The 15,813-nt window shown below is 36.3% G+C and overlaps 1 protein-coding gene across 5 annotated transcripts in view; it reads left to right on the top strand.

Annotated features, from left to right (window-relative positions):
• Window positions 1-15,813, top strand: part of Slc4a10 (solute carrier family 4 member 10) — a 362,675-nt gene that overhangs the window by 147,718 nt on the left and 199,144 nt on the right. For all 5 annotated transcript variants that reach the window (XM_004651887.2, XM_004651884.2, XM_004651886.2 and 2 more), the window contains exon 2: window positions 10,965-11,046. In XM_004651887.2, coding sequence (XP_004651944.1) covers window positions 10,965-11,046 — 82 coding nt within the window. The remainder of the gene's footprint in view (window positions 1-10,964; window positions 11,047-15,813) is intronic.

Below are 15,813 nucleotides of genomic sequence, written 5' to 3'. Positions count from 1 at the left end.
TCTCTATCCTTTATGTCTCCTTTTTAACTTACTGGCCTATGTTACTAAGTATTTTCATTCTCACAGAGAAGCCCAATCATCTGTAGCTAGGATCTACATATGAGAGAGAACATGTGGCGCTTGGCTTTCTGGGCCTGGGTTACCTCCCTTAGTATAATCCTTTCCAGGTCCATCCATTTTTCTGCAAATTTCATAACTTCATTTTTCTTTACTGCTGAGTAGAACTCCATTGTATAAATGTGCCACATCTTCATTATCCACTCATCAGTTGAGGGACATCTAGGCTGGTTCCATTTCCCAGCTACATAAATTGAGCCGCAATAAACATGGTTGAGCATGTACTTCTAAGGAAATGAGATGAGTCCTTTGGATATATGCCTAGGAGTGCTATAGCTGGGTCATATGATAGATCAATCTTTAGCTGTTTAAGGAACCTCCACACTGATTTCCACAATGTCTGGACCAGATTGCATTCCCACCAGCAGTGTAGAAGGGTTCTTTTTATTCCACATCCCGCCAACATTTATGATCATTTGTTTTCATGATGGTGGCCAATCTGACAGGAGTGAGGTGGAATCTCAATGTAGTTTTAATCTGCATTTCCCTGATGACTAGTGACATAGAACAATTTTTTAGATGCTTATATGCCATTCGTATTTCTTCCTTTGAGAATGCTCTATTTAGCTCCATAGCCCATTTTTTGATTGGCTTGTTTGATTCCTTATTATTTAACTTTTTGAGTTCTTTGTATATCCTAGATATTAATCCTCTATCAGATATATACCTGGCGAAGATTTTTTCCCATTCTGTAGGTTGCCTCTTTGTTTTTTTCACTGTGTCCTTTGCAGTGCAAAATCTTTGTAATTTCATGAGGTCCCAGTGATTAATCTGTGGTTTTATTGCCTGAGCAATTGGGGTTGTATTCAGAAAGTCTTTGCTAAGACCAATATGTTGAAGGGTTTCCCCTGTTTTATCCTCTAGCAGTTTCAGAGTTTCAGGTCTGATGTTAAGGTCTTTAATCCATTTGGACTTAATTCTTGTGCATGGCAAGAGAGAAGAATCTATTTTCATCCTTCTGCAGATATATATATCCAGTTTTCAAAACACCATTTGCTGAAGAGGCTGTCTCTTCTCCAATGAGAATTTTTGGCATTTTTATCGAATATCAGGTGGCTATAGCTACTTGGGCTTGCATCTGGGTCCTCTATTCTGTTCCACTGATCTACATGTCTGTTTTTGTGCCAGTATCATGCTGTTTTTGTTACTATGGCTCTGTAGTGTAGGTTAAAATCAGGTATGGTGATACCACCAGCCTCATTTTTGTTGTTCAGTATTATTTTAGAAATTCGAGGTTTTTTGTGATTCCAAATGAATTTTTGGATTATTTTTTCTATTTCCATGAAGAAAGCCTTTGGAATTTTGATAGGGATTGCATTAAATGTGTAGATTGTTTTAGGTAAGATTGCCATTTTCACAATATTGCTTCTTCCAATCCAGGAACAAGGGATGTTTCTCCACTTTCTAGTGTCTTCTGCAACTTCTCACATGAGTGTTTTAAAGTTCTCATTGTAGATTCTTTACTTCCTTGGTTAGGTTTATTCCAAGGTACTTTATTTTTTTTTTTTTTGATGCAATTGTGAATGGGAGTGATTCTCTGATTTCATCCTCTGTGTGTTTGTTGTTAGCATATATGAAGGCTACTGATTTCTGTGTATTTATTTTGTATCCTGCTACATTGCTGTAGGTTTTGATCAGCTCTAACAGTTTGCTAGTAGAGTCTTTAGGGCCCTTTACGTATAGAATCATGTCATCTGTAAATAATGATACCTTGATCTCTTCCTTTCCAATTTGTATCCCCTTTTATATGTGTCTCTTGCCTTATTGCTATGGCTAAGACTTCCAAAACTATATTAAATAAAAGTGGGGACAGTGGACACCCTTGTCTTGTTCCTGATTTTAGTGGAAAAGCTTCCAGTTTTTCCCCATTTAGTAATATGTTGGCTGTAGGCTTCTCATAAATAGCCTTTATTATATTGAGATATGTTCCTTCTATTCCCAGTCTCTGTGGGACTTTTATCATGAAGGGATGTTGGATTTTGTCAAATGCTTTCTCTGCGTCTAATGAGATGATCATGTGAGTTTTGTCCTTCAATCCGTTTATATAATGTATTACATTTATAGATTTGCGTATGTTGAACCATCCCTACATCTCTGGGATAAAGCCTACTTGGTCAGGGTGAATGATCTTTCTGATATATTCTTGCATTCTGTTTGCCAATATTTTGTTGACAATTTTTGCATCTATGTTCATGAGGGGGATTGGTCTGTAATTTTCTTTTTTTGTTCTATCTTTGCCTGGCTTTGGTATCAGGGTGATGCTGGCCTCATAGAAGGAATTTGGTAGAATTTCTTCTTTTTCTATTTCCTGGAAAAGCTTAAGAAGCAATGGTGTTAGCTTTTCCTTAAAAGTCTGGTAAAATTCAGCAGTGAATCCATCTGGGCCTGTACTTTTTTTAGTTGGCAGATTATTGATAACTGTTTGGATCTCCATGTTTGTTATAGGTCTATTTAAGTGATTAATCTCATTTTGATTTAATTTAGGTATGTCATATAGATCAAGGAAATCATCCATTTCTTTCAGATTGTCATACTTTGTGGAGTATATGCTTTTATAGTATGTCTTATGATTTTTTGAATTTCTCTGGAAACTGTTGTGATGTTACCTTGTTCATCTCTAATTTTATTAATTTGTGTCTCCTCTCTCTTTCTTTTGGTCAGATTTGCTAAGGGTTTATCAATCTTGTTTATCCTTTCAAAGAACCAACTCTTTGTTTCATTAATTCTTTGGATTGTTCTTTTTGTTTCTATTTAATTAATTTCTGCCCTAATCTTTATTATTTCTTCCCTTCTACTGATTTTTGGTTTGCCTTGTTCTTCTTTTTCCAAGGCTTTGAGGTGAAGCATTAGGTCGTTTACTTTTGACCTTTCTAATTTCTTAATATAGGCACTTAAGGCTATAAATTTACCTTAGAACTGCTTTCATTGTGTCCCAGAGATTTTGGTATGTTGTCTTCTCATTATCATTTGACTCTATAAATTTTTTGATTTCCTTCTTGATTTCTTCATTGACCCATTCATCATTTAGTAGTGTATTGTTTAGTTTCCATGATTTTGTGTATGCTCTATAGCCTTTCTTGCTACTGATTTGTAGTTTAATTCCATTGTGGTCAGAGAGAATGCAAGGAATTATTTCAATTTTCCTGAATTTGTTGAGATTTGCTTTGTGACCTAATATATGGTCTATTTTAGAGAATGTTCCATGTGCTGCCGAAAAAAATGTATATTCTGCAGCCTTTGGATTAAATGTCTTGTATATATCTGTTAAGTCCATTCCTTCTATGACCTCATTTAGTCCAGTTGCCTCTCTGTTTATTTTTTCCCGGGATGACCTGTCAATTGATGAGAGTGGGGTATTAAAGTCACCCACCACTACTGTGTTTGGTGTTATCTGTGACCTTAGTTCTAACAGTGTTTGTTTGACGAATTTGGGAGCCCCCATGTTAGATGCATATATGTTTAGGATTGTAATGTCCTCCTGTTGGAGTGTGCCCTAAATCAATATAAAGTGACCTTCCTTATCTTTCTTGACTAACGTTGGACTAAAGTCTACCCTGTCTGATATTAGGATAGCAACCCCTGCTTGTTTTCTAGGCCCATTTGCTTGAAACACCGTCTTCCAACCTTTCACCCTAAGATAATGTCTATCCTTTGTAGAAAGGTGAGTTTCTTGGAGAAAACAAATTGTAGGATCCTGCTTTTTAACCCAGCCTGCAAACCTATGTCTTTTCGTTGGGGCATTGAGGCCGTTGATATTAAGAGATATTATTGAAAGGTGTGTATTTATGTTTGCCATTTTTTTTTGTGTGTGTGTGGTTCCGGTTCTACCTGTGCTCTCTTGTGTTAACTAGTATTTGAGAATTGCTTGTTTTTTTCTAGGTTCCTTATATGTGTGCTTTTCCTTTTGTTCAGCATGGAGGATTCTATCAAGTATTTTCTGTAGTGCTGGTTTTGTCTTCAAATACTCCTTTAACCTGCTTTTGGCATGGAATGTCCTGATTTCTCCATCTATTTCAATTGATAACTTTGCAGGATAAAGTAAACTTGGTTGACAGTTGTTATCTTTCAGCACTTGGAATATATCACTCCAAGCCCTTCTGGCTTTAAAAGTTTGTGTTGAATAATGTGCTGTAATCCTGATGGGCTTGCTTTTGTAGGTAACTTGATTTTTCTCTCTAACTGCTTTCAATATTTTTTCTTTAGTGTGTGTGTTTGGAAGTTTGATTATAATATGGCGAGGAGAGGTTCTTTCTGGGTTTTGTCTGGCTGGGGTTCTAAAGGCTTCCTGTATCTGCATTGGCACCTCTTTCCCAATTTGGGGAAAATTTTCTTCTATGATTTTGTTGAAGATGCCTACTATCCCTTTGGAGTGGAATTCTTCTCCTTCTACTATGCCCTGAATTCTTATATTGGATCTTTTCATAGTGTCCCGAATATCTTGAAATTCCCGCTCATACTTTTCTATAAGTTTGTCTTTCTCTTTGTTGGACTGTATTAGATCTGCCACCTGGTCTTCTAGCTTATATATTCTGTCCTGTCCCTCATCCATCCTACTGGTGAGATTTTCTACAGAGTTTTTTATTTCTTTAACTGTGTTCTTTATTGCTAGTAATTCTGACTGTTTTTTTTTATTATTTCTATTCCCTTATTTATTTCTTGTATTGCCTTCTTTATTTCATTAAATTGGTGTCCTACGTCTTCTCTGATTCCTTTGATTTCCTCTTTGATTTCTTCTTTGATTCTTTTGATTTGTTCTTTGACCTCTTTGAACATATTTATAATCATTCTTTTGAGCTCTTTCTCAGGCATTTCCTCTAACTCGTTCTCACTGTAGGTCATTTCTGATGCATTAATGCTTTTAGGTGGATTTATATCGTCTTGCTTTTTAGTGTTTCTTGTGTTATAATGTATATATTTTTGCATCTTGGATTAAGTTAATGTTTGGATTTTCTAGCTAGCTGGGTATTCTTAGCTGTATCAATTGATTTGATGTAATATATTTTCAGGGTAGGAGCTTAAGGTGTTAGGTGTGGCTCCTAAGACTCTCAGAGTATCTACAAAGGTGCTCCTAGGGGTTGAGTTTCCCTGCTATGGGAGTATTCATGTAGGCTGAGTTGAATAAAATACATGTAGATTCTAAAAGTTAACTAAACACTGTACACATTCAATCAAAAACAGCCCTGAGCATGTATGCAAGAGTAGTTATTATAACAACCAGATACTCTATCAACAAAGAGGTTAAGATTTCTGGTCTGCTGAGGGATCCATGTCTGCTTGCAACCAAGTGAGACCCTTCCCTGGTGCAATCCCAGTTACCTTGGATGATTTTGGTCTCAGTCAAGTTGCTGCCTGGGTTGTCGGGTTGCTGTTCTGATTTCTGGAGCTGGGCACTGGCTTTTCCTGTGGGGCAAACTGAGCCTGGCAAGTGTGGCCCTGCAGATCAGCACCCCTGCTGCTGGAACTGCTGCTGCTCAAGCTTACGCTGCTGGGTCTGTAGCCGCTGTTGCTGAAGGTGCTGCTGCTGGACCCACCACTGCTTCTGAAGCTGCTGCTGCTGGGCACACTGCTGCTGCTCCCACTGAAGCTGCTGCTGCTGGGTCTGCCACTTCTGGCACTCCTGGGTCTGCTGCTGCTGCCGCGACTGGAGCTGCTACTGCTGGGGCCGCTGTTACTGGTGCCGGAGCCACTGATGTTGCTGACGAACTCTGCTTCTGCTTGGGTCCCACTGTTGGCTCAGGTTGGCGTGGCTGGGTCCCGGGACTTCTGCTCTGTTTGCCGGAGCTGGCCTCAGGCAGGGGGGGTGGGGAGGGAGCTGCAGCTGCTCTGGTTCTCTCGCTGCTCCACGTGTTCTTCTACCTTGTGGTCTGCTCCTCCGTTGCTCACTGCCACTCTCCCTTACCGTTTCCTGAGCTGCAGAGAGCGCTGGTGTGAGTGGAAACTCCCGCACCTGGCTTCTCCTTCAGCTGGAGCCGAACCTGGCCACATTCTGGTACACCACCGTGGCGGCGGTTGGCCAAGCTGCTGGAGCCGCTTTTGCTGGCCTGTACGGGCTCTGGATGGTCTGGATCTCTTCTACTCCTCTGCTGCCGCTTCAGTTTCCTATACCCCTCACTTTTTAGTAAAAGTTTGTATTTTGCTGAGTTTTTTTGGTCTTTTTCCCCCCTAGGCTGCTTTGGCATGGTACCTACGCTGCCATCTTAACCGGAAGTCCTCCCTCCAGTGGCTTTTGAACTACAGTGACATTTTGAAATTTCTGGGATTAGTGTCAATTCAGGGTCAGTGTCCAGCAACCCCTTAATGTCTGATTGCTTGCTTCTTCTCAAGGAATATTCACTTTGGTAGTAGGTGGCAAGTCCCTTTGGAGAACATGATTAAAAAGCTGAAATTTTTGGTAGTGTAACTGGGCTCTTGTTTGAATAAATCTGTCTTCTTTATTTAAGGGTCCCAAGATTATAAATTGGCTCAAGTATGGGAATTGATTGAGACACCATGAGTATATCTGCTCACTTGATTTTGAACATTTTGTTTATACAGATCAAGTATGAATTTAGTAGATTGTTCATCTACTTCATTTCTAGGAATACCATATTCAACTAGTCAGAACCATAGATTTCTGTGAATCATCCTATTATTTCTTTTCTTTTTTTAAATGTATAAATCAGTACCAGATCCTATTCTTACTACCATTTAAAATCTTTTGTCTTTATGGTAGCCACACACAAGTTGTCTTTAGCAATTAAGCTCTGTTACTCCAACCCCTATTCAATTTTCCACATTGCCCTAAGGGTCCCAGTTAAATGGAAGCATTTTAATTACTGACCCACAGTACTCCTCAAGGGTACTATGGTTCCACTGGAGAGTTTATTTCTCACAGTCATGGTAAAACATGTGTTCTCTGAGTCCTGCTGGCATGGTTGAGGATGCTTACATAGTAAACCAGTTCCAACATTCTAATATCACTAAGTGCTTAGACACTTTTCTCTATATGTGGTAGTTTGAATGTGAATATAGGTCTCTTGTAGCCTTTGGGATTTTTTGATTAAGGTTAATCTTTTTGTTGAAGCCTCCAACAACCTGCTGGAGGAGGTGTCACTGGGGAAGATATTGTAGCCCATCCCTGAAGTATATTCAGAGTGAATTTTGAGCTCTGGATGTTCGTGTTTGCTGGTTGTCTGGTGGTTTTGCTCTGCCATTCATGTATGGAAGTGAGCCAGCTTTTTCTGCCATTGATGGTGTTTTATCCTGGATTCAACAAACCTAAATAAACCCTTTCCTCCTATAACCTGCTTCTGGCTGGTCAGATGTTTATCTCAGCAATGAGAAAATACTTGAAATAGTAAAGTTGGTACAGAGAAGTGGGACTGTTGCTGTAATGAATATAACCATGTAGGTCTTTTGGAACTTGTTTTCTGGGAGACTATGGAAGGGTTTGATACTTTGGATTGGGGAAGCCTTACAGTGCTATAAGTAGAGCTTGGTGGGCTATTTTGGTGAAAGTTTGAAAATGCTAAATGCAGAGAGAATTGTGGACTGTGAGTGTTTAGCTTATGAACTGTTAAAAGGGAGAGAGAGAACTTTGTTGGAACTGGACTACTGGCATAAAGGCTGGCTGCATTCTATTGCCCATGCCCAGTTATTTTCATCAAGGTTGAATTTAAAAGTAATGAACTGGTGAGCTTAGCAGGTGTAGAACAGGAAGATATGAAAGATATATAGTTTAACACAGGAAAAATTCAAGCAAGTTTAAGGTTACTGGCACAGAGATTGGTTCTACATTACTGAAGCTACAATTGTTAAATAGATTACCACCATTAAGGGCTGTTAGCTGCTTTGCATTGAAACAATGGAAAGAGACCCTGAGGGCCAACCACGGAAAAAGGGTTGTTTAATGAATTCTAAAGGATATATTGCTCTTCAAGGATTTATTCTTCCTGTATTAACACATTTGATAGCCCACCTTGTACTATGGAATATAGCAAATGCTGGAAAGAAGGAGTCATTCAATGTGAAACACTGATTTTTTTTAGGAAATAGCTCCTAGGCAAAGTGAAGCAGGGTTGAAATCCCTATGTAGTGGTCCAGTAAAGCCATTGTATGATGGTTAACCAGTTACAGTCACTGCTGAGATGCAACAATAGGAAACAGGATTAAAATCTCTGTGTTTAGGCCAAGTAAGGCCATTGTGTGGAACTATGAAGATGAAGTGTGGTTTTCAGTGTAGAATCAAAAATGAGTTAGATATATCATGACTGTGGAACAGCTGCCGTGGAGAGATGCTGGCTCAGAATTCTGAACTGCTCAGTCCAGCTGGAGGGGTAGAATTGAAATTCAGACTTTTGTCACTCTTTGTGGGTATTGGACTTGAAGTGCAGATGTTTGATATTTTCTTATTGGTTATTGACTTTGCATTGGTCCAGTTTGTCCTTGTTATACCTTTTTGCAATGGAAAGTTTTACTCTGTTCCACTATGTTCTGGAAGTTTATAACTTGTGTTTTGAACTTACAGGTTCACAGTTATGAGACAGTCCTGAATCTCAGATGAGATTTTGGGCTTTTGAATGTTGTTCAAGTTGGTAAAGACTAAGGGGACCTTTGAAGTTGATCTGAGTTCAATTTGCATTGTCAGTTTGTCATCTGTCTATGGGGGACAGGGGTAGAATGTAGTGGTTTGAATGTGAATATATGTCCCCCATAGCCTCAGGCATTTATTATTATTATTATTATTAAGAATGAGCTTACAGCTTGAGTTTCTAGAGGGTGGAGACCTGCTTGGGAGGTGTCATGGAGGCAGATCTTGTAGTCTAGCCCTACTAGGTATAGAAAGCAGTTTGGCTTTGCCTATTTGTGTTTTCTGACATCTCTTTGTTATATATCTATGGAAGGGAGCCAGTTTCTTCCACCACTGATTGTCCTTCCCCTGGAATCTGTAAACTTTAAATAAACATTTTCCTCCCATAAGGAAGTTCTGGTCTGATCAGGTGTTTATTTCTGACACAAGATAATAACTGTAACACTATAATATATCTAAAAAGTTAGGCATTTCAATTTTACTTAGTGTTGTTCATATTAGTCCATCTGTTAGCTAACCAATCAAATTATTAGAAGATGCCTTTCTAATCCTTTGGGCTACAACTTTGAATTGGGAATCTTTAAGTGTTGTACCCATATTAATAACCTTAGCCATACTATATTCTTCCCACATCATCCACATATTCATCCACATACTCTGGATTTCAATCTGTGAATTCTGAAAGTTCTAGCAGTTATTTTGTAGTAAATCAGTACTTATCATCACCTCATGGGTCAAGTTTTGTACCCATTTGCTATTTGCATAGAATAAGTATTTCTCTTTCTTTCTTTCTTTCTTTCTCTCTCTCTCTCTCTCTCTCTCTCTCTCTCTCTCTCTCCACACACACACACACACACACACAAACACACACACACCTAGAAGCCAAGAGTGGGTGGTTGGGCTGAGTTGTAAGGTTAATGCACAATGCTGTACAAGGCAAGTTCTTTCTCAATTGTTCACCATAAATTACCTCATTACTTTGCTTGCTTAGGTTTTTAAACTTTTATTTTAATTTTTCAAATTATTAATTTTAAAACAAATTGTATATTGATCATATTCCCATCAGGTTTGATTAAGTTTTTGAATTTGACATTTTAAAAAGAATATTACCATTTCAGTGTTATCAATAATCAGTCATGTAGTCTAAGCATAAAGCATTGTAAAATAAATTTGTATCATGTAAAATCTATGTAGTTTGACATTATTGATTCTTCTATTTCTTTTCTGTTTGCTATAATTATTTATCCTATTGACAAGAATTCTTCAAGGTTGAAACAACCATTTTTTTCCTCTCTCCATCTGTTTAATCTGTCTATGGTCTCAAAGGAACAATAACTTCTTTCTTTCGTGGGTCTCCATAATTCTTATTTTCAGAATTACATGCAATTGCACTTAGTATAAGATTGTTTACTCTATGAAAGGAAGTCATATGTAGTGCCTGATGCTCCAAAGACTTGGCGAATATGAGTTGGTGGGTAGAAGAGAATCTAGAGAATACCAGGCAGGATTCTCCTCTTTTTTATTTTTGGATCTTTTCATTCCTCTTATGCTCAGTGTTCATAAAAATTGGAAATAAATTCATTTCACTCAGTCTCTTGTATTTTATGTTGCATGGTCAAATTGAGTAAATGAGACTATATCCATTATTTTATTTTTTTGAGTACAAAATTAGTGAATGTATTTTGAACATGTTAACAATCCTTAGAAGACTGCCCAGTTATTCTGAACTGGTAAAAATACATATGAAAACTAAGTGAAGAGTTCATGCACATGATCATACTTTACTATCTTGTGCAATATGATGCATCATACTAATGCAAAGTAATTAGAGTTTTCATTTACCTAATGATTGCCTACTAATTGCTTTCAAGGGTCTAGATAAATTTTAATGGTAGTGAAATTACTTCACCCTGCCATAGCATTAGTTGTATTAATATTAATTATTTTCATATTTCCTTTGTATAGTTCAAAATGTGATCTTGTTAACAAGGATTCTTTATCAGCAACAAATATGCATGCTACTAAACTGACAGGATAGTTGTTTGTTTTTTTTTCCACCTCACTAACAAATGATGCCAACAGGAGTGTTCCAGTACTGTCAGTGTCAAGTCTGATTACATTCCTTCTCTGAAAATATTGTCAAATTTGTTTTAGCTTCCTTTGTTAAGTCAACTCTTATAATCAAACAAAGTAAATTTATAAAAAGTAATATGAAGGATTACTTTCTGAGACTAACAATATGTATGTATATATTTATTTAAATTATTTCTTCTCATAGAGAAATGATGAAGAAGCAGTTGTGGATAGAGGTGGAACTCGTTCAATTCTCAAAACACATTTTGAGAAAGAAGATTTAGAAGGTAAGAAGTATTTTTGTGTGGGATAGCTATTGGCATACTTTCCAGAAGAATTTTAAAGAGAAATGTAAAGTTTGTCAATTTGGGGAATTACAAATGCTAGCAAAGTAATGGTGTTGTGCTAGTGGGGTGCAGATATAATTGTTCTACAACATAAATGGGCAATAGGTAGGGCTGAGAATGACGAGAAACATCCGAACACAGTCCCTCATGGTGGAAGGGTGGCATGTTGTGGCGGAGGGGGAGGAAAAGCATGATGGCAGTTAGCAGGAGGTGGACAGAAACATTCAGTCCATCGTCAGGAAGTAATGAGTGATGACCATTGTCTTCTTTTCATATAGTCGGAACCTTAGTACATGGCCTGGATTGACTTTCATTTCGTGTGGGTCATTCCACCTGAGTTAACCTTATCTAGAAAATCCCTTATAGATAAGCCAAAAGGTTTATTTCCATTGTGATTCTAAATCCCATCAAGTTAACAACATTAGTCATTAAGCAGAATAGGAAGTTTCAGAGAGGAAAATAATGGCCTTTAACAATTAATATGAGAAAATAGAAATTTTCAGTTCCTTAAGAGCACTGATTACTAAGTTGGTTATAGAGGTAATAATGAAGTAATCGTATTTGTATGAGGGAAATTATTTTAAGGTCTGTTTGACAAAACATAGAAAATATGAATTGAGGATTATTCAAAAGCATGCTAAAGATTTCAAACATCTGTGTTTATGTAATTCTCATAAAGAAATGAAAACCAGGTTTCTACCAACATAATACTCATTTAATATTGCTGTGTATGGAAATTGTGCCTCCTAACATGGTCTTAAAATTATAATAAAAAACCAAAGCCCATGATGATTTTCTTTACCACTATTTTTTATTTGCTCTCTCAGGATCAAGTTAAAACAAAATCATTAGTTCAGATTACTGAAATATTCTTCCTTTACCTTTATAATTAAGAGTAGATACTGCTAGGGGGAAACAACAACAACAACAACAAACCTTTATGTCAGCTGGACATTAGGGCTCTGGTTCCTCTGTGTTTATTTTAAAATACACTGATGACTAGATAGAAGTTGGAGAAAGGGGAAAGATAGTCATCTCAAGGGAACATGATAGATAGCAGGACCCTTACTAGATTTTAAGGAATTGATTCTGTTCAAGCAGTAGAAAACTGACAATTAAGTTTCACACTTACAAAATTATCACTCTGACTTCAGGAATGAGAGATATTTTGTTGTAGATACAATTCCATTTGTAGGTACTAAATTTAAATTTGGAGAAGAAATCCACTCATTATATTAATATTATAAATTGGAGTTCTGTATTTGATTCCTAAATCATCATCTATTTTTTTTTTTTTTGCCTTGAGACACATTACATTTATGATAAGAAAGTACCCACAGACATCCCTAGTTCAGGTTTGATCTTTATTTCCCAATGTCCATCAGTCATGCCATAACAAGCTATTCTTATAGTCCTTAAACACATACTAAAAAACCCAATAAAGCAAGAAGTTAGCCAGAAATTGACTCAATTCCAGGAAAAGTCATCTTGGATTTAAATATTGTTATGGGTTAGGCACAAACAAATTATTAAAAAAGTTGATGTTTAATAGCATATAAATAATTAGAGTGAAACAGTGAATGGTATTTTAGATGGAAATGCATTATATAAAAATAATGTAGAGGTGGGTATGATTACACATGTTTTTAATTCCAGCACTTGAGAGGCAGCGGTGGGAAGATAACTGTGAGCTCCAGGCCAGTCTATAACTATATAGTGAGTTCCAGGTCAGCTCAGCTGGTCAGCCTGGGCTACAGTGTGATCCTACCTCAAAACACACACACACATACACACACATATATAAACATATATGTGTATATATATGATGCAATTATTATAGCTTCATGTATTACATACATTTTCTTTTGCTGAACATAATTAGGGAATACAGTTATGCATGCCTTTTAAAAGAGATTTCTGATTGGTAGAATACAATTGGATGAATCAAATTTTGTTCTATACATTAATGTCTATGGTGACTATTTTAATCCCAAAATCTAATAATTATGATTAAGTCATTAATAATGAAAATTAGTCATAGAAAATAAAGGTAACATTGCATTTTTGAATTTTGAAAATCTTTTCCTAATTTTAAATATTGGAAATCTTTATTTATATTGCTTATTAATCTTCTTGGCTCTAACCTACACCAAATAGGCATGTAACACTTGAGGATGCTATGAAAGGTTCTATGATATAAACACAGGAATCTATTAATAGTTCTGGAGTAATATGAAGGATGTCATCATCTAGGAGTAAATGGGAGAGTACCACTGAGGAAAGTGACAGTACTAGTGACATGGTGATGTTTGCTGTCCCTTTGTGTAGTTAAAGAAAAATAGCAATACCTTTCAAGAGCACCTTTAGTAATATAGATAACACAATGTAAATATTTTAAATGAAATTAAGTTGAGAATTTCTATCATAAACTCATTTTAGAAATATAAACTTGTTTCAGTCAAGGATTCTAAATTTAAAATTGATTTTTTCTCAGTGTTTACATATACATTCTTAGCTAATAGAATTATTGGTATAATTTAACATTCTCAATACAATGTGTCAAAATGTCAGGTGGTTAAGAATATCTCTGAAATCTGAGATATGATATATTTAGTGGAAAATAATCACCTGCTCAATAACAGCAGCTTGGTATAATATATTAGTTAATTTATTTACATATATTATATATTCTGATGTATAATGACAAGTGCATAATTTTTTCTCAAATTAATTTTTTTTGGTTTCACACATATCTTGTATCTTTTTAATCTCTTCTATTATTCACATAAAGTGTACACTTTTATTAGACACTTTTATGTGCCTCTTATTTTTGAACATCATGCCACCAGTAAATTCTCTGAACCTATCTTAGTGGTATCCCTTACTCTCTCTTCCTTTCCCTCCTCATTGTTCTATCTAGTTCTTTCTCCATTTTGTATGCTGTCTTTTTCCCTTAGTACAGTCTTGTTACCATTGCCAACATTTTCCTTCTAAGAATTCTTTTGTAAAACTTTCAAAAGTAAAACATAATAAAGGACATCAAATCTCTATAATTAGGCAACTTCAAGATTGTGAGTGAAGCAAAAATTGTTGCGGTTAATTAGCCTTTCCTTTTGGTCTCCCATGTCAGTGTGTTATTAAAATATTAGTTTTTACTTTGACTCCCATGTCATAAATCTAAAGTATGAAACAATGAAGGAAAATTTATTGATTCCCTTAAAATTCTCCTACTTTCCATCTAATAAATATGTAGGGATAGTTTGGCAAGATAAATGTAGGAATCCCACTTGAATTAGAATTACATAAACAATGTTTTAAAAATGAACAATAGGGATATATGTGTCCTATGTAATATTTTTATATATTTGCTGGAGATCCCTAGTAGAGTGAATGTTAGGATGACCCAAAAGCTGGGGGACTGATTTCCTTAATTGTCAGAGATTTTGTTTTCTTGATGGCTCAGGAGCTGCATGTTGTCTATGGGAGCAGCTTGCCCCATGGCATACTGAATGTGGTGAGTTACCAAAGCTTGTCCTCCTTGCTTCAATTTGAGAAAATTCTGAGGGAATATTCCAGTTTTAGAGTTTCTTGAAGGCTGAGGCCTTTTGGAAGTGAAGCATGATTTGGGTTCTACCTGCACCAAATCCTGTTTCTCTTTTCTCTCACAGGTGCTACTGTTGATAGTTCTCTTCAGCAAACTCCTGGGACATAAATATATACCTCAGAGTGTCGTCTGGAAAACCCATCCTCCCATTGGTCCTTCCCTGGAACTTTAGGTGTATCAGTATACACAGCTGATAGACCCTTCCCTTTGGTTCTTTCACTGGTGGGGTTAAGAAATATTACAATATGAGAGAAAGATGTGAAGTTAGTTGGCTGTGGCTATGAAAGTAAATGAAAATCAGTATTGTCTTGGAGGGAGAATAGCAGAGATTAAGGTCCTGGTAAACTGGATGCAAAAAGTGGCACAAATGTCAAGCCTCTGTTTGCAGCACCAAGAAGCCCTGGTGTGTACACACACTCATACACATGTGCGCATAAATAAATATTAAAAAACTTGAAAAAATAAAGTTTGACAGAGAAAATTGTATCCTTATCTTAATATTTTGCTCATTCCATGTAGAATAAAACTTTTTCCTAGTTTATTTCCTCTTAGGGTCTACATAATATTTTAGTGATCAAAGTCTAAACCTAACTAACATACATAAAGCATCTAGCAGAAAGCTATTGTACAACACAGTTCTATCAGTAGAATTTTCCTATTTCACCCAAAGCATTCTGTTTACTAAATGTTATACAATTTTATTTCTCTTTCCTGATAACATTACTAATGGTGACTAACATTTATTACTTCCTTTCTAATATATATATATATATATATATATATATATATATATATATATATATATATATATATACACATACACACACACACACACACACATATCATTGTACATAATGATGGACTTCATAAAGACTATTTCATTCATGTATATCATGTTCTTTGACCATATTCACTTTCCCCATGCCTTTTCTCTCCCTTCCTCCATTTATTTATTTAAATTTTTATTTATTTATTTATTTGAGTGAGAGAGATATATAGAGAGAAAGAGGCAGACAGAAAGAGAATGGGCATGCCAGGGCTTCCAGCTGCCGCAAATGAACTCCAGACACATACGACACCTTGTGCATCTGGCTTACGTGGAT

Source organism: Jaculus jaculus, chromosome 4, assembly GCF_020740685.1.
Source record: "Jaculus jaculus isolate mJacJac1 chromosome 4, mJacJac1.mat.Y.cur, whole genome shotgun sequence".
Taxonomy (NCBI): domain Eukaryota; kingdom Metazoa; phylum Chordata; class Mammalia; order Rodentia; family Dipodidae; genus Jaculus; species Jaculus jaculus.
Note: the sequence above shows the minus strand (reverse complement) of the source record. Positions and strands in the feature narration are given on the sequence as shown.